At 43.5% G+C, this 22,235-nt stretch overlaps 1 protein-coding gene and 1 long non-coding RNA gene across 3 annotated transcripts in view; one reads left to right on the top strand and one right to left on the bottom strand.

Annotated features, from left to right (window-relative positions):
* ADAMTS17 (ADAM metallopeptidase with thrombospondin type 1 motif 17) overlaps window positions 1-22,235 on the top strand; it is a 300,141-nt gene that overhangs the window by 223,606 nt on the left and 54,300 nt on the right. For both annotated transcript variants that reach the window (XM_088452708.1, XM_088452707.1), the window contains 3 exons: window positions 4,742-4,822; window positions 7,801-7,958; window positions 20,060-20,219. In XM_088452708.1, the coding sequence (XP_088308834.1) occupies window positions 4,742-4,822; window positions 7,801-7,958; window positions 20,060-20,219 (399 nt within the window). The remainder of the gene's footprint in view (window positions 1-4,741; window positions 4,823-7,800; window positions 7,959-20,059; window positions 20,220-22,235) is intronic.
* The window catches only part of LOC148481918 (uncharacterized), a 71,568-nt gene that overhangs the window by 40,204 nt on the left and 9,129 nt on the right, over window positions 1-22,235 (bottom strand). Inside the window, exon 2 of the long non-coding RNA XR_015871810.1 lies at window positions 18,436-18,549. This is a non-coding gene — a long non-coding RNA (uncharacterized LOC148481918). The remainder of the gene's footprint in view (window positions 1-18,435; window positions 18,550-22,235) is intronic.

Raw genomic sequence — 22,235 nt, 5'->3', positions numbered from 1 at the left:
ACCCTGCTCTCACACCTACACCTTACTCTTACACCCACATTCTCACCCTGGTCTCACACCCTGACCCGCCTCTCACACCTACACCTTGCTCTTACACCCACAACCTCACCCCACTCTCATACCCACAACCTCACCTTGCTCCCTCAGCCTCCTCTCACACCCACACCTCACTATCACACCCACACCATCACCCTGCTCTAACACTCTCTCCCTGCTATGTTACCCTCCCCTTTATATGATAGATTGGCATGTTTTAACACCCACCCACAAGCCCAAACTTTGACAATTTTTTTTAAACTGTTTTTTTTGCACCATTTGATGGCCTCACCTCTGCTGTAGCTCCACCCACATTACCAACCGCAATGTCCACCACTGACAAACTGCCCCCTGCCACCCAAGGGAAGTGGCCCTGCCTGTTTTGTCAGTCCCGGGCCCCATGATTTCTGATGGCAGCCCTGCCTCCACTGATGAGGTTGAGATTTGCCAACCACTTTTTTGGTTACATTTTTGGGGGAATGGTGCCTGTCCGAGCATTTTTCTTACCACAAGAATATTCCTGTTCCTACCATATTTTGAGGCTAATGCAGATTTGTTTTTAAAATTGGCGTAAATTACTGTAAGAATACAGGATGCACAAAAATATTGTATTACAGGCTGTATACAGAGCCACTCCATATCAGCAGACTATGCACCTCTTTCATTCCAATCCATCATAATCAGTGTGTAATTGCACTTGCCCTCAGGCATATATGTGTATTTCTGCATGAGCCACATTTGCGGTAAAAACACGCACAGTACTAGACCTACAATTCTGTGCAAATGTTTTAGGCAGGTGAGGAAAGAATGCTGCAAAGTAAGAATGCTTTCACAAATAGAAGTGTTAATAGTTTATTTTTAGCAAGTAACAAAATGCAAAGTGAATGAACAGAAGAGAAATCGAAATCAAATTAATATTCGGCGTGACCACCCTTTGCCTTCAAAACAGCATCAATTCTTCTAGGTACACTTGCACAAAGTCAGGGATTTTGTAGGATTATAGGCCCTCATTCAGAGCCGTACGCTCTGAGCAGAGCGCACGCTCTGAATGAGGGCCGGCCTCCATGAAAATGGAGCGTCCTTCTGGACGCTCGTATAGCTGTGGGTCACCACCCACAGGCTATACGAGCGTGCATTTTGATGGCCGCGATGGTCGAGACCATCGCGACCATCGAAATTGCGAGCCGGAGCCTGCGGTTGAGGTTTTCAACCGCAAGCTCCGGAGTGATTTTGGCTCTATCAGAGCCAAAATCACTCCCACTGACATCACTAGTGATGTCAGTGGGCCGGCTTTTGACGGGAGGCGTTCCCGTGGGAACGCCCCCATCAGGGAGGCACGCCCCCGGCACGCCTACCAAAGGGGGCGTGCTGTCAATAAACATTGACAGCACGCCCCCTTTGATCGGACACAACGAGCGAAGGACTTTCCTTCGCTCGTCGCGTCTGGCGCATGCGCACGACGGAGCTCCCTCCGTCGTGCGCATGCTCAGTCCAGAACATCGACCCACTTGCGAGCGGACAGCCGCTCGCGAGTGGGTCTGAATCAGGCCCATAGTCAGGTGTGTGATTAACCAATCATACCAAACAGGTGATAATGATCACCATTTTCATATGTAGGGGGTCATTCAGACCCGCTCGTGAGCGGCAGTACGCTCGCAAGTGGGTCGATGTTCCCCCACTGTGCATGCGCACGACGGAGGGAGCTCCGTCGTGCGCATGCGCGAGACCCGGCGAGCGACGGGCTCTCCATCGCTCCGGGTCTCGCACCAAAGGGGGCGTGCTGTCGATGTTGATTCCCATGGGAACGCCTACCGTCTCAAGCCGGCCCCACTGACATCACTAGTGATGTCAGTGGGAGTGATTTTGGCTCTGATAGAGCCAAAATCACTCCAGGGCTTGCGGCAGCGAGACCCTACTGCAGGGTCTCCATCGCAAGCCCGATGGTCAAGACCATCGCGACCATCATCATGGACGCTCGCTATAGCTGTGGGTGGTAACCCACAGCTATGCGAGCGTCCATGAGGACGCTCCAAAAAAATGTAGGAGGGCCCTGATTCAGAGCGAGCGCTCTGGTCAGAGCGTTCAGCTCTGAATCAGGCCCGTAGGTTGAAACACAGTCATTTACTGAATCAGAAACAGCTGTGTAGGAGGCTTAAAACTGGCTGAGGAACAGCCAAACTCTGCTACAAAAGAGAAGGTTGTGGAAGGCCGTTTCATGTCACAGGTCATACACCATGGCAATACTGAGCACAGCAACAAGACACAAGGTAATTATACCGCATGAGCAAGGTCTCTCCCAGGCAAAGATTTCAAAGCAGACTGGCGTTTCAAGATGTGCTGTTCAAGCTCTTTTGCAGAAGCACAAAGAAATGGGAAAAGTTGAAGGACCATAGACGAAGCGGTTGGCCAAAGAAACTTAGGCCCTCATTCAGAGGCTTCTCTTTTGAAGTGCGGCCTCCTGGTCGCTAGCTAAGCTGTGGGTTGCCACCCACAGCTTTAGCGACCGACCAGGTTGATAGTCGCGATGGTCAAGACCATCGCGACCATCGGGCCTTGCGACGAGACCTTGAGGTTGGGTCTTGGCAACCGCAAGCCCCAGGGAGCTTCCTGCTCTGATCGAGCAGGAAGCTCCCCACTCACATCACTGCTGATGTCAGTGTGCCTGCCCTCAAAACGGCATGCATTCCTTAAGGAAGGCCTCCGTTTATGAAACCACCCCGCCGCCACGCCTACAAAACGGGGCGAGCTGTCGATCACCATCGACAGCCGCCTCTTTTGTAGTGAGCTCCGGAGTGAGAGAATTTCTGCGTCTCTCTGGGGCTTGCGCACGCGCAGTGCGGCCGCTGCGCGTGCGCAGGGCCTAAACATCAACCCGCTTGCGAGCGGGTCTGAATGAGGTCCTTAGTGCATCCGATGAAAGATATATCATATCCAGCAGTGTCATCAGCTCAGAACTGTCAGAAACCAGTGTGACCCAGGTACATCCAACTACTGTTCGGAGAAGTCTGGCCAGAAGTGGTCTTTATGGAATAATTGCAGCCAAAAAGCCATACCTTTGTTGTGGAAACAAGGCCAAGCGACCGCAACTATGCACAAAAACATAGGAACTGGGGTGCAGAAAAATGGCAGCAGGTGCTTTGGACTGATGAGTCAAAATGTGAAATATTTGGCTGCAACAGAAGGCAGTTTGCTCGCCGAAAGGCTGGAGAGTGGTACAATAAGGAGTATCTGCAGACAACAGTGAAGCATGGTGAAGGTTCCGTGCCAGCCTGGGACTGCATTTCAGCAAATGGAGTTGGGGATTTGGTCAGGATTAATGGTGTCCTCAAAGCTGAGAAATACAGGCAGGTACTTATCCATCAAGTAATACCATCAGGGAGGCGTCTGATTGGCTCCAAATGTATTCTGCAGCACGACAACAACCCCAAACATACAGCCAATGGCAATAAGAGCTATCTTCAGCGTAAAGAAGAACAAGGAGTCCTGGTGATATGGCCTCCACAGAGCCCTGATCTCAACATCATCAGTCTGTCTGGGATTACATGAAGAGACAGAAGGATTTGAGCAAGCCTACATTCACAGATGATATGTGGTTAGTACTCCAAGATGTTTGGAACAACCTCCCTGCCGAGTTCCTTCAAAAACTGTGTGCAAGTGTACCTAGAAGAATGGATACTGGGCCTGATTCAGAGCGCTCGCTCTGAATCTGGGCCCTCCTCCCTAAAAATGGAGCGGCCTCCTGGCCGCTCGTATAGCTGTGGGTGACCACCCACAGCTATAGCGAGCGGCCATGATGATGGTCGCGATGGACAAGACCATCGCGACCATCGGGCTTGCGACGAGACCCTGCGGTAGGGTCTCGCTTCCGCAAGCCCAGGAGTGATTTTGGCTCTATCAGAGCCAAAATCACTCCCACTGACATCATTACTGATGTCAGTGGGGCCGGCCTCAGATGGTAGGCGTTCCCATGGGAACGCCTCCATCTGGCAGCCACGCCCCCGGCACGCCCACCAAAGGGGGCGTGCTGTCACTCACCATCGACAGCACGCCCCCTTTGGTCCGAGACCCCGAGCGACGTATTCCTCGTCGCTCGCCGGGTCTCGCGCATGCGCACAACATCGACACGCTTGCGAGCGTCCTTTGCTCGCGAGCGGGTCTGAATGACCCCCACTGTTTTGATGGTAAAGGGTGGTCATACCAAATATTGATTTGATTTAGATTTCTCTTCTGTTCATTCACTTTGCATTTTGTTAATTGATAAAAGATAAACGATTAACACCTCTATTTTTGAAAGCATTCCTACTTTGCAGCATTTTTTCGACACCTGCCTAAAACCATTGCACAGTGCTGTATGTTAGACTACTCATTCCATCTTCCTTTAAACCGCTCCAGTCGTAAGGGGCCACAAGTGGCAGGTATGGTCAGGTCTGCAATCGCGCCTATGCTGTGTTCACCTTGTGAGCATGCGCAGAGCAGTTTCATTTAAGTTATTCTATGCATATTGGTATAGTACTCACTCTGCATGAGCCCCGGCTGTCTTGTCATTATGTACATGGTCCTCTTGTCGCTGTTACTTGTTATATCTGTTTCCATGCACACTGTGCTTAGTATACTTTGTATATGTCATCTTATACACTGTTCTTGCTAAACATTGTAATAGTTCCTGAGATATTGTCCTGTACTAACAGCAATCTTCTCTTTACAGGTTATATTGAAGCAGTGGTCATCCCTGCAGGAGCCAGGAGAATCCGTGTAGTGGAGGATAAGCCAGCACACAGCTTTTTGGGTATAATAATAAGATTTCCAGCCATGGCCCTCAGATACTGTTGAGAAATATTGCAGAATTTTTACTTTCTCATATTGACGTACTTGCCTGTAATAAATGAAGAATATATAAAGACAGGCACTTCAAATGACATTACCTTTTAGCCAGGCATTATCTTTTTGGCCATCAGTTCCATGGGTGATCAGCATAACTCAAAAGGAAAAGATATAGAGACTGCATAGCAATTTAACATAGAGATGACCATTGATAATCGTTCACTGGCAAAGGTACCTAGTCTCCTCTGTGACGACAGTTTGGCAGTGCAGGGGGTTATATTTGCGTACCAATGAGGCAGAATAACGGAGGGACTGCACTGTAATGGGGTGTGTAGACGGAACAATAGCCTATGCGGAGTTGAGGACTGTGCAGGAGTATCTTTTACCCCAAGTATAGGCTGGTACAAGTGCACACTGATGACGCATGTAACTACATTCACGCAATGCAGGAGCACATGCTGCTGATTTCCTTTTAACTCAGGCACTCGGAGTTTGATGTTGTTCTGTTTGTTTGGGGTTTTTTTGCATAGGATGTGCATGTTTGTTTTGTGAATGCATGCCATAAATGCACACGTCCATATCTATTTATTTGCATAATCGTGACACAAATAGAAGTGGACGCATCCCCTGCAAAATTGAAACAACATGTCTGCTCTCATAACCTGGGCTGGCTACTGCTAATGAGAGAGAACAGTGTATGGCCCTCCGGTAGATGCCACAGATTACACTATAACAAGGACATCTCCAGTGTTGTGTAACAAATTTCCTGAATCGGGCCTGCAAAACAAAATGCTGCTCCCCTTCTAGGTCACACTAGCCTTGTACTAAGGTAGTGTCTAAATCCCCTTCACGGAGAGGACCCTGACGTCATCAGCCAGTGTCCAGCGTCATTCCCTACCATCCAAGTGGGCCTAGAGGGGGAATACAACCATGTGGCGAGCGTAGCAAGGCGAGCCCCCAAGTTTTTTTTTTAAAGTGTGGACAACTTACTTGTTTAGCTGGCCTACATGGGCATGAACTGCACTTCCGCCCTCACTCACGTCACTTCTAGGTCCCTAGCAAGAAGGGGAAATACAGCCAACCCTTGTACTAATAGCACTGCTGAGGAGTCGCAATGCAAATGGCAGGACAGAGCCCCGTCCACAAGTAACCAATCAAGAGCTGATTCGCTCTGATTGGTCAGAGTTTGAGAAAGATGCACTGATTGGCTTTTTACTTTGTGGCTCTGTAAAGGGCAGGTTCTCTGTTATTTTTCCCAAGGTGCCTGTAACCCCCAGCCGCCTAGAGGCGCAAATGCCTTCCAAAGCTCTTCTACTGTAAGCTCATGGGTATGGCGATCTTTACTTTCTCTTTCATGTTATTATTTGGAATTTGTTTCTCTCATATTCCCCTCAATGTGCTGCATAATATGTTGCAGCTTTATAAATAAAAGCTAATAATAAGGGGTATATTTACTAAAGTGAGAGTTTTTAGAATTGGAGATGTTGCCCATAGCAACCAATCAGATTCTAGCTATCTTCTAGAAGGTACTAGTTAATTGTTAAGTAGAGTTCTGATTGGTTGCTATGGGCAACCTCTCCACTTCTAAATACTCTCACTTTAGTAAATATAAGAGAGGAAAATGAGTTTGGTAGATGACTGACTGCTGTTGGCCTGTGCCATATTCAGATCCTACTAACAGTACGATCCCATCCACTCATTAATGTAATATCCAATGGCGGCATTAACATAAGTGTGACCACCTTAAGAGAGTTCATACCACATTCATGAGAAATAGATGAGCTGTCAGATTTGCTCACTCAGGGCCGGCTTCAGGAGTGCACGCAGTGATCATGTTGGGTGCAAACATACAATGTTTTCAGTCTGTGCATGCGTCCCAGTTGCTCTGCGTATGCATCCCGATGGGTACCGCTCTAAGACGCAGAACAAATTTGGACGCAGAGAGAGTGATTTTTCAGTGGGCGCTACATGCCCAGGACACTCCCATTGCACTCATTGTGACGGATCTTTTCTGTGCACGCGGTAGGCACTCAGAAACACCCATTTAACGGACAGAGGGATCTGGGGGCTCTCGGATCCTACGTGTGTGTATGCACGCATGGACCATGCGTGGTCTGTCGATACTCACAACTAGCTTTTGGAGTTGCATCTCATTCAGAATCAGGCTCAATATGTCAATCCAAGAGAAGCCACAGGAGCTGGCTGTGGTTGTTCTGTGCAAAAAATCTATTTATAGTTTAGCCTCCCCTTACAGTATAGTCTCCATTTATATTATACCCTCCCCTAATATTATATCCTCCCATTGGATTATAGTATCCCTTTTTTTACGTGGAAAGGTAATTTCTGTGAGCAGCCCATCCAGATCCAAGTTCACCTAGGGTAGCCAGTGTGTTATATTTTGATTTAGAGTCTGTGTGGGCAGCAGGAAGCATGGAGAGTAAGATTCATACTGTACAGGCTTTTCCTGATATTTGATGGACAAGAAAAAACCCATTATAACATCACATCCCACGACGATGTGTGCTGGCACCAACAGCAGTCCTCCTATAGACTTCTCTGTCTGCAAACGCCAAAGAAAATAGAATGTTTGCTAGGAAATAAAGTAGGGATATAAGAAAGTAACTTGATGCTTGTAGCCATTTCAGCTCTTGGATGCTGAACGGGAGCACATGGGCTATAGGTAGCAGGAAAAGCAGAGAACTTGGCGGAGAGCATGATGGAAAAACTGCACAATCGGAATAGAGAGTATACTGGGGACCACAGTGTAGGGAGAGGGGATTACAGAGGAACAGGCGCCTGCGCGGGGAACCCAGTTGTGTGAAAGGAGTGACTGGGTTGGTCATCACTTTAGCCCCTAGATGAAAGGCATGTGGCCTACTATGACATATAGCAGGGACAGGCCCAGCAAGCAACTCATGTCTAGCTTTCTCTTAACTCTTTCAGCTCTGAAAGATTCCATTAAGAAATCCATTAACAGCGACTGGAAAATTGAGCTTCCTGGAGACTTTCAAATCGCGGGGACCACTGTCCGCTATGTACGCCGGGGATTGTGGGAGAAGATATCTGCCAAAGGACCCACAAAAACTCCATTGCATCTGATGGTAATTTATTGAACTTCAGTAGCATTGCTTTGCCCTAGAAACAGGGAATCTCATGTTCAGACTTAATTTTACCTGTAGATGTAATACAGATGTTGTAAATCTCTGACCAATTAGAAGCTGTGATAGACGTTGGCTCATGTTATCTTCAGGAGCAGCTGAAATGGACAAATGGGATTATGGATATATTTGATGAAAGAGCTGGCTGGTTTTAAATATTTAATTATTGGAATCATACATTTACTTCATTAAGAGACATCAGCTAGCTGCAAGCTGTGCAAATGCACAGGACATTTAGTTTTAGGAAAATGCACCCGTCTGTCCTCTTAGAGTATAACAGGGTGCTCACTTTTATTTGAAAACTTACATGTTGAAAATTAAAAAATTATTTCAAAGCCAGCCTACTTCCATGCTAACCTCACGTCCTTAATAAATTCAAAGCTGCCTACTCCACCGGTATGTTTGTCAGACTCCCAGGAAAACCAGAATGTTTCTTGGAGTGGTGCTAACGTGTGTGCAAGGTGGGTGGGGACTGCCATGATGATGCTAATTGTGTACTCAACCCCCGTCTACCTTAGTGAGCACCAAGAGGGCAAGGGCATAACTAACATTATCATACAATTTACTCTGTGCTCGGCATCCATTCCTCTTCTCCGGGGCCAGCACAGCTGCGGCAGTGGAGGTACCCGACCGCCCGCGGGACACTACGTCCCGCGGGTGGCACAGCGGGGCAGTGCCCAAAAAACAGGACTGTCCCGCTGAAATCGGGAATGATTGGGAGGGGTACGCCCTGTATGGGGTGGCGCCCCTGTTCGACCGCACTGGTCGAATATGCCTCGAGTCGGCCCTGCCCACCCCATACTGTGTGCAAAAGAACTGCCTGAAACAGACGCCCAATCTGTGCTGGCACCCCTCACGGACCATTAACGGACACTCCCATGAGAGACATCTGTTCTGTGCATCCAATGATAACCGCATAGTTGCCACCCAAAAATTCCCATTTCACGGACGGAAATAAGTGGCGACACACGGGGCGAACTGTGCTTTTTTTGTATCACTGTCAAGGTGGGTATGCATGGTGCTGTGCCATTGCTTTCTATGGTGCACGTGCAGCCTGCTGATAATCACATGATGTGTCTGCTTTTGCATTGACGTCGAAATGAGAATCCGGCCCTTGATGAGTAAGTAGAATAAGTGAGACATATGTTTAGTGTAAATACAAATTAAAAGTGAAAATGAACTGGACCAAGTACGACAGTGTACTACTAGTGCAGTCAGATTTCAATACTGAACAAATACTTTAGAGGATAGTTATTACACTAACATAGAGTGTCATATCATAGTTATTAAACTATGAACCCATTCCAGGCTGTACTACTCTGGTGCTGTGTTTTCCTGGGCACCCGTCCCAGTGTAGACAAAGCTCTCTGATTCTTTCAGCTTGCATAGCGGCTCAGAGAATTGTTTCCATGAACTGACAAACACTCAGGGAGGGAGCTGACACCCAACAGCACCTCATATAGGAAATAGGCGGGCAGCAAAAACCTAATCAAAGAGAGGTCTGAAAGGGGAGGCTGTGAATAGAGGTCTGTTGTTTGGACAATGTAGAAGACACAGCACTTTGAAGCTCAGCCATTGTCAGCAGCGTCAGAAAACAATTATACAGCCGCATCAGAACAAAAGCATCATCCAAAACTGCATGTTAAGGAGTTGTATTGACCATGAAAATCCAGCGCAGTAAATGGTTTTCACAGCTGTGTTTGCCTGTAACAACAATAGCGCTCTGATGTACACACATTTTTTGTTTCCATAATATGGCTTTTTCCAGTATTCCATTCTCCTGTTCTTACTCAAGTCTGATACGTTCTAATGGAACTCCATAAGTATCTTTCTATATATAATATACATTTTGAGAACACCCCCTGTCCCATAGCACGCTCAACTGTACTCTGTCACCTTTAATATATTATGACATTGTTGCTATCAACAGGGGGAGACATGTGGAGTGAATGCTCCCCCTAACATAAATACAGGCCTATTCGGTGCCTTCTTAAATTATCTGACCTTGAGCACTTTCATAATGGAGGACAACACAGCTTAAGTACAGCGGCTTCTGCCTTATCTGGATCCCAGCAGGTACATGCTCTTCTTGTGACCGTGGAAGCCACTTTTGCCTATAGTAATTTGTGATAGCCTGCGGTATACACTGCAAGTGTCACCCTGCTCCTAACTATTGGAATCTGAGACCAGCGATATCTGGCTAGCTACCATGTGCACTTTGAGCACATCAGACTACACAGCACGGTCATAGTTGTGTGAGAACACGCAATAGTCTTTTGCAATTCAGCGGCACATATTGCTATAAGTTGGCACCTATTTTTCCCCTTTCTTCCCCCCCGCAGAACGCAACAATCGCCCGATTGCGTGCGTAATCCCATTTGCGATCGCTACTGAATCAGGCCCACTACTCGTTAATAAAAAAATGCAAACATTAGGCTACTTCAAATGTAATGTATGCAGTATCTGTAAATTTGCTAACATAACAAACAAGACATTTACATATTCCATGACTGTGTTCAGTTATAGTCCAAAATCTTTTCTGTACTGTGTAAGCACATCTGTTTGTGCTTTAGAGTGTCCGTGCGGCCTTGAATGCGTGGGTAAGACTTAGCGTAATTTTAAAATATGGGTCCAGGAACATGTTATAAAAATTTAAAAATCAGATAGATAATCACTCAATGATAAAACATTTCCTTGCACATCATACTTCAGATCCTAAATACATGACATTTTAGGCCCTTGAACCAGTAAATCTTATGGCTAGAGGAGGTGATTTAAAAAAAAGAAATAAAAAATTGGAATTTTAAACTGAATATTATATATCCCTGTGGACTCAAAGAAAGCTATGACATTGCCCCTCTCTTCTAAGTTACACATCGATAGATATTTATTTTTTATATCCTTGAATTATATTTTTAGTATATATTTCTATTTATTTTTGTAAGTATGTTTATAACAGCAGAATACCGATCATGATCACATAAAACAATATACACCTATGCAATAAAACAAAAATGTAATCATATCCCACTTGGTTTCATTTTACTTATGAATCCCAGTATTAAACAAATAATGTTCAAGGGATCAGCCTACGGAAATCATGAATGCAAAGCTGAATCAGTGCAAGTGGTAAAAATAGAGCAAGAACAGAGACCTAAAAATCCAGTGCAAACAGGTAGAACTGCGGAGCTTTAGTTATATGAGAAATCGGGGGGAAGGTATAGTACTGTCATTGCACCTTTAATGTTAGACATTTAATAGAATTAATGAAATCCATAAGTAAGTGGGGCACAATAGCTGAAAAAGGAAAGGAATGAAATTACGTATCTAGTTCCTGGAAGAGTTAAGTTGCTGTATGAAAATGTTTTGATTGAAATCTTCTTGTGTTATTCCTAGCTTACCCATGGAATCACTATGTCGACACCCCCAGTCAATTAAGGGACATCTATCCACTATATACCAACTTTTACACTTCCATAGCCAGCACCCAAATGAAACGCATTCATTAGCCTGGTAGCATGATGTGGGTGATACTCTTAACCCACAACGAGTGGTCCAAAATAGTTCTGTTTCAGTGCGTATTAAAGTGAATTCCTACAAACTTTATTTTCGCTGGTACTTAGTACCTATTTGCCTTCATTCAATCTACCCTAGTGCTTCTGAGTCACGCTGGCGTATGTGTCACCAGCGAGGAACCCTATTGGACATCTGGTGGTCGTGTCCACATATCCAACGTTACTGGGCAGATGTTCATGACTTTAGATCTATAGTTGGAATACATATACCAAACTCTCCACTATATACCTTGCTATCTCGACCCATTCCACATATCTCACGCCCAATGCAGAAATTGGTCAAACATATACTAAACACAGGTAAATGCCGAATTGCCTAGCAATGGAAATCGACTATGCTCTCCACTTTACGTGTCACTATTAACGCCATCTGGTCCACTCATAGGACGGAAAGAATCAACTCCGTTATACATGGTACTCCAGATCATCTTGTAAAAGACTGGACCCCGTGGACAACCCATTCTGAGGCCGAATTCCCTTAACAACCATATAGCTTTGCTTTTTTTCTTCTCACTTCTACTGAAATAGGCGACTCGCACCAACTGGCCCCCTCACTTCCATTTCCTTCCCCCTCCCCCCTTTTCTCCCCGTCCCCAAGTTCTATTTTTCTTGCTCTGTTGATTTGATATAGTCAAAATCTTATCGTACATGCCATGTGATGGTAAAGTTGTAATGTTCATTACTAGACTATTCCTTTATTAACTCATTCTAGTTTTGCCATTTTCAAACTGTTTTATACAGCTTCATTATTGCGGACCATATATTATTCTATGTTACGTTATTTTATATGTATCTTGCAAAAATCTTTAATAAAAAGATCTTTTTAAAAAAATAAAAATGTTTTGATAGCACCATGCAGGACATTAGAGATATATTCAATACAGTAGATCTCACATAAATAATAATATTTATTATTGTAGTCATGGCTGGCCGAAATTAATTTTTTCAATCTTTATTTATGATTTGGAAGCATTGAATATATGGTATTTCAGTCTTTTTGAGGACTTACTAATTAAAGCAACCGGTATAAATTATATAATGGTAAGTGGGTTATGAGGAAGTAGCTTGTGCAACTAAGGATAATCAATATTCCCAAAATCTAGAGATAAGCAGGCAGTCCCACTATATATGTATAATGTTCCTATATGCCCAAAGATGATGGAGAGTGTATAGTATGTAACTCTGCGGAGCACCATGTTTCGTCTGGTGTAGACCTTATATACATAAGCTTTATATCAATGAAGGATTTAACTCTGCGTTGACAGATGAGCAACCGAGTGTGGTCCTGCTTCAAATGGTTCTAGGAGGTGGCCATTGGGGGTACGAATCATATTATATAGAAGGGCGACAATCCCTTGACTCTCAGGACTTTATGTACAAAATCATGCAAATTGAATTAAATTCTTTAAATTAGGTGATGTGATCTGAGATTGGACAAAGCTCTTGCTTTGAATATAGTAATAATGAAGTGAGTGTGGTAAATGATGTCTATTACACATGTCTGCAAAAATATCTAGGAGCAATATTACCCGGCATTGACCCAAGGTAGTGCATATTTGGAAGTAATACCCAGTGAGAAATGTGGCAGTTTCCGTATTGGGATAAGTGTGAATAAGTGAATAGATGTGTGCTGCCAGATTGACTTGTTTGTTAAGTTTGTCCCAGATCTCCAGAGTGAATTGAATATTTGGCGGAGCAGAGGCAGAGGGTTGCCTGGGAGCCAGGGGGGTTAAATGTAAGCCCTATTCTGGTGTCCTCAGTATCAACACATTTTTCTATGACTTGATTCTATATGCAATGAAAATGCTTAACCATGAGCTACAAAGAAGGTTCCAGGTGTGTAAATCTTGCACTGTATCGGACTCCTTTCTCTGACAATGCTCCACTTGCTTCCTTTCACTTACAGGATCCAATTTAAACTCCTCACCCTTACCTACAAAGCTCTTTCACTCTCCTCCCTACATCACCAGCATCATTCCCTCCTCACAAACTCCTGCCCATTACGGCAAGCTGCTGGTGACCGTCACTTCTCCTCTCGACTGATTTACCACCTCTCACTCCCATCTCCAAGACTTCTCTGTGCTGCCCCTAACCTATGGAAAGCTTTTCCTTATTCTGTCAGACTCTCTAACAACAGCTAGTGTGTCAAACGCTCCCTGAAAATTAATTTATTCATCCTAACAAATCTCTACCTGATCAGGTCTTCCCTCCTACATCCTTAACCTATTGTACGGTACCTCCCCAGTTTCCCCCACTCCTCATTTCCAGAATTCAAGCTCTCACAAGCAGGCCCCTCCTACCCCTTTCTTTATTGTTTCATCCGTCCCCTATGGTACACTATGTAAGCCTACCAGTATATGCTACAATTATGCCTACACTTGTAATTATATATATATATATATATATATATATATATACATATATACACACACACACACACATAAATGAAGCCGGCACTCCACAACTAATGAAACACGTGCCCGGGTGCCCTCCGATGGTCTGATATGACCAAAATATAAATATGGAAATAACAGCGGCACTCACAGGACTTGTAAATAAGACTCAAGACTCCACAGGTCAAGTTCAACGTTTCAGTCCAATGACTTTTATCAAGGACAGCAAGAGCAATGGTGAAGTACATACCTTTATACCAAGATACATCCAATAGTGACAACGTGAAGCCTGCCTGGCATCATCCGCCGAGTGAATGACGTCACAAGAGCGGGACCCGCACTCTGGTCACGACGTGGCTGCCGGGAGCATCGCTACCATGGTGATGCACCATGGCAACAGGGCTCCCAGCATGCGGCCTCACACCTGGCCATAAGCCAAAAGGCACTTCGTGAGAGCACGCCGGAGTGGTGTCAACAGCGTGGATTACACTGTCAATGACACGGCAATCAAACAATCTATGATAACAACATAAATACAAAACGGAATGATATTAATTGCGGATGCCAATAGGGCAGGCTATTAATGTGATAATGATCAGAATAGTGCAGTGGATATCTAAGAAACATACAGTGATGAGTGATGGAGAAGAAAGTGAAACCCAGCAAACCAATAATAGACATACAGAATGCTGATAACACAATGTAAATAAAAATAGAATGAACAAATATAATACAGCTGTAATCAAAACAGAATGCGATGCATGATAATGCATATAGGATGTATGCATGCCTCTAGATGTAATGAGTCGATCCATGTGGAAGGACCCTCAGACAAAAGTATGACATAGATAATATCAACAGATATGGACATGGGATGCATATAAAGAGGAGGATTTCAGGTAATGTGGCTCTAATAATGATGAGCCAGTCCCCATGGTACCAACATCAGACAATAATGTGAGATGAAATAAATGGTATCAACCAAGGTAAACATGAGATATCAAACAGGGTGCATCAAAATGGGAATCTAAGACTGTGTAAGTACACAGTGCCCCGTTTTAGGATCTTTGCTTATACAGGCAACATGTGCTATGAATAATATCACTGCTCCAAAATGTGGAGAATCTGCACTATAGTTGTGGGCAAGAGATTGCCCAACCAGACTTACTGACAACCTGAGAGACAGAACCAGTATGATATAAAAGGAAAACAGAATACCAACAAATTGAGAATAAGGGAACTGAACAAAATACATAAGAGAAAAAGATGGATGAGTCAGATGAGGCTCAACTATGGATACTGTCATATTACAGCACCAAGTATTCCATGGGGGTCTCCCACCCAAGTACTAGCCTGGCCTACAATGCTTCGCTTCAAAGATCAGACGGTATAAGGCATATCCAGTGTAGTATGGCTGTAGCAAGCAAAAACCTATGTGATCCAATGTATTATCTGATCAATCCATCAGAGAGACAGAAACAATGATAAGTGATAGAATTAGACAAGTAGCACAAACAGTGGACCAAAGAAGAAGAAAGATATGGGAGTTCCAAGTCAGGGAAAAATAGGAAATAATGTGGGTAATGAATACCCAGTGAGTGAATGCAGAATCTGTAAGATCTGACACACAATATGTGTGATCACCCTTTCAAAAGAAACATGGCTAGAAGAAGGTCTTTATGCCTATATCCACGTTGTAAACATTTCTCGATCATGCTGTCAATTTCATTGCCAACTGTGGATTGCTAGTGATTCTCAGTGCTCGTAAAAACTGTGAATATGGCAGACTCCTTTTAAGTGAGATGGCTTTGTGCATGTAGCAAAGTGTTGCTGTCTGTCGGTTTGTGGTAAACAGAGATGCTGAAGTTAGTGCCTGACCAATGAATATTGATGTCCAAATAATGCACATCATTAGGACTTTGTTCATGAGTGAACGTGATGTAATTGTGCATAGAATTGATTTTTGACATTGCATTGATGAATTCCTCCTCGGTTCATGACCATAACACAAGAATATCATCAATATACCGGTATGCTTATCTTTTATATCCGGTATATTGATGATATTGTTGTGTTATGGTCAAATATCAAAACCTTCTTCTAGCCAAACACAGAGCCATCACACGCAACAAACAGACTGCTAGAACCAATGACTCTGTATCAAAAAATACCAACACCATGTTATTTATTAATCAACTTAACATTGCCAGTAAATTCATCAACTCTACATCTAAACGTCTGTGGCCTATCATCAATACGGACAATTCCATTAAACCATTGAAAAACTCCAGATTTATGCTTGGATATAAACGTTGCAAGAACCTGAAGGATTGGTTGGTCCATAATGACGTTAACCATGGTCCCCGAAAAATTGAACAGCATTTTCTTTTCAAGAAACCAGGATGCTATCGGTGTACTGGGTGTACAGTCACACTCTGGAAAACGCATACCCTATCAACCATGTTTTGACATGCACTTATATTGCAAATATATTGTATACATGATTCGATGCCCTTGTGGTCTTGTTTACATAGGGAAAACGACTTGTACAGCCAGGATCCGGATGGCTCAACACCACACTGCAATAAGACAAGCACTGGACGGGAATGAGGTAGACCAGCCTGTGGCATGCCACTTCAAAAACCTAAGGCATCCATTTTCCACCTTGGTTTACATGATCATTGACCATGTCCCTCCAAACAAGATGGGAGGTGATCGAGAAAAGAGACTTCTTCAGTGTGAGGCGTTTTGGATTCACAAGATGAACACTGTATCTCCTCACGGTCTTAATGAACAATTATCCTTTTCATGTTTCTTTTGAAAGGGTGATCACACATATTGTGTGTCAGATCTTACAGATTCTACATTCACTCACTGGGTATTCATTACCCATGTGATTTGGTATTTTTACCTGACTTGGAACTCCCATATCTTTCTTCTTCTTTGGTCCACTCTTTGTGCTACTTGTCTAATTCTATTACTTATGAGTGTTTCTGTCTCTCTGATGGATTGATCAGATAATACATTGGATCACATAGGTTTTTGCTACAGCCATACTACACTGGATACGCCTTATACCGTCTGATCTTTGAAGCGAAGCATTGTAGGCCAGGCTAGTAAATGGGTGGGAGACCCCCATGGAATACCTGGTGCTGTAATATGACAGTATCCATAGTTGCGCCTCATCTGACTCATCCATCTTTTTCTCTTATGTATTTAGTTCAGTTCCCTTATTCTCAGTTTGTTGGTATTCTGTTTTCCTTTTATAACATACTGGTTCTCTCTCTCATGTTGTCAGTGAGTCTGGTTGGGCAATCTCTTGCCCACAACTATAGTGCGGATTCTCCACATTTTGGAGCAGTGATATTATTCATAGCACATGTTGCCTGCATAAGCCAAGATCCCAATACGGGTCACTGTGTACTTACACAGTCTTAGATTCCCACTTTGATGCACCCTGTTTAATATCTCATGTCTACCTTGGTTGATACCATTTATTTAATTTCATATTATTGTCTGATGTTGGTCCCATGGGGACTGGCTCATCCTTTTTAGAGCCACATTACCTGAAATCCTCCTCTTTATATGCATCCCATGTCCATATCTGTTGATATTATCTATGTCATACTTTTGTCTGAGGGTCCTTCCACATAGATCGACTCATTACATCTAGAGGCATGCATACATTCTATATGCATTATCATGCATCGCATTTTGTTTTGATTACAGCTTTATTATATTTGTTCATTCTATTTTTATTTACATTGTGTTATCAGCATTCTGTATGTCTATTATTGGTTTGCTGGGCTTCACTTTCTTCTCTATCACTCACCACTGTATGTTTCTTAGATATCCACTGCACTATTCTGATCATTATCACATTAATAGCCTGCCCTATTGGCATCCGCAATTAATATCATTCCGTTTAGTATTTATGCTTTTATCATAGATTGTTTGATTGCCGTGTCACTGACAGCGTAATCCACGCTGTTGACACCACTCCGGCGTGCTCTCACGAAGTGCCTTTTGGCTTATGGCCAGGTGTGAGGCCGCATGCTGGGAGCCCTGTTGCCATGGTGCATCACCATGGTAGCAATGCTCCCAGCAGCCACGTCATGACCAGAGTGCGGGTACTGCTCTTGTGACGTTATTCACTTGGCAGATGGCTCCGGGCAGGCTCCATGTTGTCACTATTGGATATATCTTGGTATAAAGGTATGTACTTCACCATTGCTCTTGCTGTCCTTGATAAAAGTCGTTGGACTAAAACGTTGAACTTGACCTGTGGAGTTCTGAGTCTTATATACAAGTCATGTGAGTGCCGCTGTTATATATATTCACCAAATGGGCAGCAATCCACAGACTTCACAATCAATCTGTTAGTAATAAAGTGCAACGATTCAGATTTATTTCAATCTTTCATCAAGCCAACATATAGATACAAAATCTTACCTTAAATACTAGAGACACCCAAGTGTAGCTAACGCCGGTCAAACTCCCCTCCCTCTCCGGCGTCGTGCGGCATGATGTCACAAGTCGTCCGGCAGGTCAGGTGGTAGCCGCGGGCTGTATGAATTAATGTGACATTAGCCATCACCATAGTAACTGTACAACTACAGAAAAAGCATATTAGGCATAACAATATCACTACTTATAACTAAGATTAAAGCATACATTCAAAATAGTAAAACTGCTCCGATTGTTCAGTAAGACTAGTAGCGATTAACATATAGTGGACAACCTAACAAAAATGAAGAATCAACCAAATATATGGACATACATCTGTATGCCGTATAAAATGCTGACTTGAATAGAAGACCAACACTAAAGTCAAATGTTCCAAATCACTTAAAAAAAACTGCAGCATAAGTAGACCTATAGAATCACCAGGTGATTTTAAATACTTGATCATTAATCCAAAACACTAAATTATTGCTTAATTGACTGAAACGTTGAAACTACCAGTGTGTATTGAGTCTACTTTCTGAAGTCCCTCGAGTGCCGCTGTTATCTTCTGTTTTATTTATTTATATATATATATATATATATATATAATTTTTTTCATTATTATTATTTTCTAGTAATTCTTAATTATGGAAAGAACTAAATAATGGATTGCTAAATGTCACCATTCGAATAAAAAATTTTGTTTTAGCAATTATGTTATTTATCATATAACCTGAACCAAAACCAGTGTCAGGTACCTTGGGACCTGAGTGGTCAGGCCCTGCTGTCTTCTGGGACATTGGACTGTTCCTTCTTCCTGAAGGTGTATAAGGTCTGCTTTGTGAGTTATATAAGAAACTGTTAATAAATAAATAAAATAATTTCCCTTTAATTCTAATAGTTACTAAATTATATTTTATACCTATATGGTACTGTAACAATCATAATGTATCTTTATACCGGACTCTGAAACCTACAAAACATTTGCCTCCTAAGAGGCATATCTGGGGAATCTTTTATGTGTCCATGTCCGTACTTTGTTCAATTTAAGTTGTTTACACCCTGTACCATGTGCGATCCAGCAGTGGTGTGCTGTACACACTGCACGATCCGGTGTACGACGGCGCGATGTGTCATTACATTCTGCATGTAACTGCGCCGGGTCATTCAATACATTGTACCGCCTGCCGTGCAGAACAGCAGATGGGACAATGCGATGAGTGACCATAGTGAACGACCGATCGGCCGTACACATTATACGATGTGTGCGATATATCATTCTTATCCATGTCGGAATGATATATGGTACGATATATATCGCATAGTGTGTATACAGTTTTACACTTGTTCGCAGAGTACAGATAGGACATTTAGGCTGCATGTAAGTAAATGACCTTTATTCACTACATTTTGAGAAGCTATGTCTGAGTACTGACACTTCACTGGATTAGGCCATTAATGAGTTTGCACACAATAAGGGACTACATTACATCCACTTTACATAATTACATTGTTCAGTAGTTCCTCTTTTCAGTACTACTGGAGCATGTGTATTTTTTATATTTACTGATAGGAAGAAGTACAGGTCCTTTTGAGTCTGAGATTCTTCATTTTTTAAAATCTTATTTAGGTTCTACTGTTCCATGATCAAAACTTTGGCATTCATTATGAATATACCATCCCGGTGAACCAGTCAGCAGAACAGAGGACTGAGCTGGAGAAGCAGACAGACCCACTATACATGTGGACACACAGCAGCTGGGAAGGGTGCAGTGTGCAGTGCGGAGGAGGTAAGGTCACTCCAGAGCCAGATCAGCTTATTGTGCAGTAATTGCAGCAGCTAGTGCTACAGAGATATACAGAGACCTTCCTGTGACCCAGGTCTGAATCCCACTGTGTACTTGGATGGCCTGAGGGACCCTTGTTATGTATTCTGTAAACTGGAACCATCATGTGATACGAAGTTTGCTCAGATTCTATAAATCACAAATATTTCCTTTTGGATGTCAGGCGCAGTAAAACAGTCATAGGTTCCTATACTGTGTTTTTATAATATTTATATATCAACGGCCCGAATTTCAAGAAAGGTAGATTTCCATATTACAGATGTCCAGTGCTATCTGTAAACTTTATCTCCCAACTAATTTTACCCCCATTTATGAAGAACCTTACAAATTCTATCTCTGTGTACTTTTTAATCTAAGTGTTATGTACAAAATAGAATGAAAGAATATAACTTCCTATGCTATGTATAATTCCATGATTACACATTTTGCTAGATATACTATGTAGGAGAGAGTATAAAGCACACCTTCTATTTAGCTTCTCCGTCTATAGGGTGCGTAAGAGTTCTGAGTCCACTATGTTGTCCCAGCCCCATCTAACCTCATCTGGTTTATGGACAGAAGCTTGTCGCTCTATTCCATGCACCCCGGCATCCCCGAGATATTGATGGCTAGCAAATGTTTGCAAAAGTTCACAGAGGTGATTCTATTCTATTTACCTCCATAATATAGCACCATGTAATAAATTTGTAATAAGATATTTTTATCCCCCCAATATTATCTAGGTTATGAGGAATAAACTAAATGTAAGCTCTCACGAACAGGGCCCTAATCCCTCGCGTGCTTCTCCTACCCCCTACCTATAGTATAATTTACTCCTAACTCCCCAATTGGCACATAACACTTGGTTTCTGAGGCCCTGCTGCTTGTGTTATGCAGCTATGTTTATAAACCTTGTCCTTGTCCTGCATTGTTTTGTATTACTATTAACTGTTTTTCTTGTGTGCTCATGTATGTACTGTGTAAGGCGCTGTGGAACCTTTGTGGCGCCATATAAATAAAGGATAATAATAATAATACAGGTAGCCTATAAATAAACTTATACCTGCCACTTGGACATTGTGTACAGTTACCCAAGGCCAACTACAATAAATACAGTAAGATCCAGACCAGTAACTACAGTATGCAGCCGACGTGGTTACAGTATTCCTGAGAAAGCCTCAGCTCTTCACACTGTAATCTATAATGTGGGATGCTAATATCCCCAGAATGCAGACTCCTTATGCACCTAAACCTCAGTTAGTGACCTCATCATTTGTGCTGTTTTGAGTAGGCAGGCCCCTGAAGGATTATCTGTGTGCTCAATGAAGTCTGATTATGGTCAAGACAACAAATATGCAGGACTGGTCTGGCACTACACCCCTGCCAGCACGGCCGCCATCAGGGGGGGACTGCGGGGACTCTAGTCCCGGGCCCAGATAGAGAGGGGGCCCGGGTAGCGGAGGTGTGAAATGCAGTGATGTGTAGTACCGCATGTCACTGCAGGAATGCATCGGGGGGCAGCCAAAAAAGCAAAGAGACTTGGTGGCATTTAATACATTGAGCCGGCCGCAAGCCAATAACAGCTCGTGCAACGGCAGCTAGCCAATCAGCAGCTGGAGTTTTCTTCTGAAACTCCAGCTTCCGCTTCGCTCCATGCGCACTTTGAGAGAGACGTCATGACGTCTCTCCCATAGTTGCGAAGAGCAGCTGGGCGGACAGGACGGTGGCGGATGCATTAGCGGGGATTAAGGTAAGTGTTTTTTTTTTTCGTTTTGTTTTTTTTGTACAAGCAGCACTACCGGGGCATTATATGGGGGCACTACTACAGGGGCATTATATGGGGGCACTACTACAGGGGCGCTATATGGGGGCACTACTAAAGGGGCATTATATGGGGGCACTACTATAGGGGCGCTATATGGGGGCACTACTACAGGGGCATTATATTGGAGCACTACTACAGGGGCACTATATGGGGGC

The sequence above is a fragment of the Taudactylus pleione genome, unplaced genomic scaffold, assembly GCF_031769625.1.
Source record: "Taudactylus pleione unplaced genomic scaffold, aTauple2 ptg000556l, whole genome shotgun sequence".
NCBI lineage: Eukaryota > Metazoa > Chordata > Amphibia > Anura > Myobatrachidae > Taudactylus > Taudactylus pleione.
This window is presented reverse-complemented; position numbering and strand designations above follow the sequence as displayed.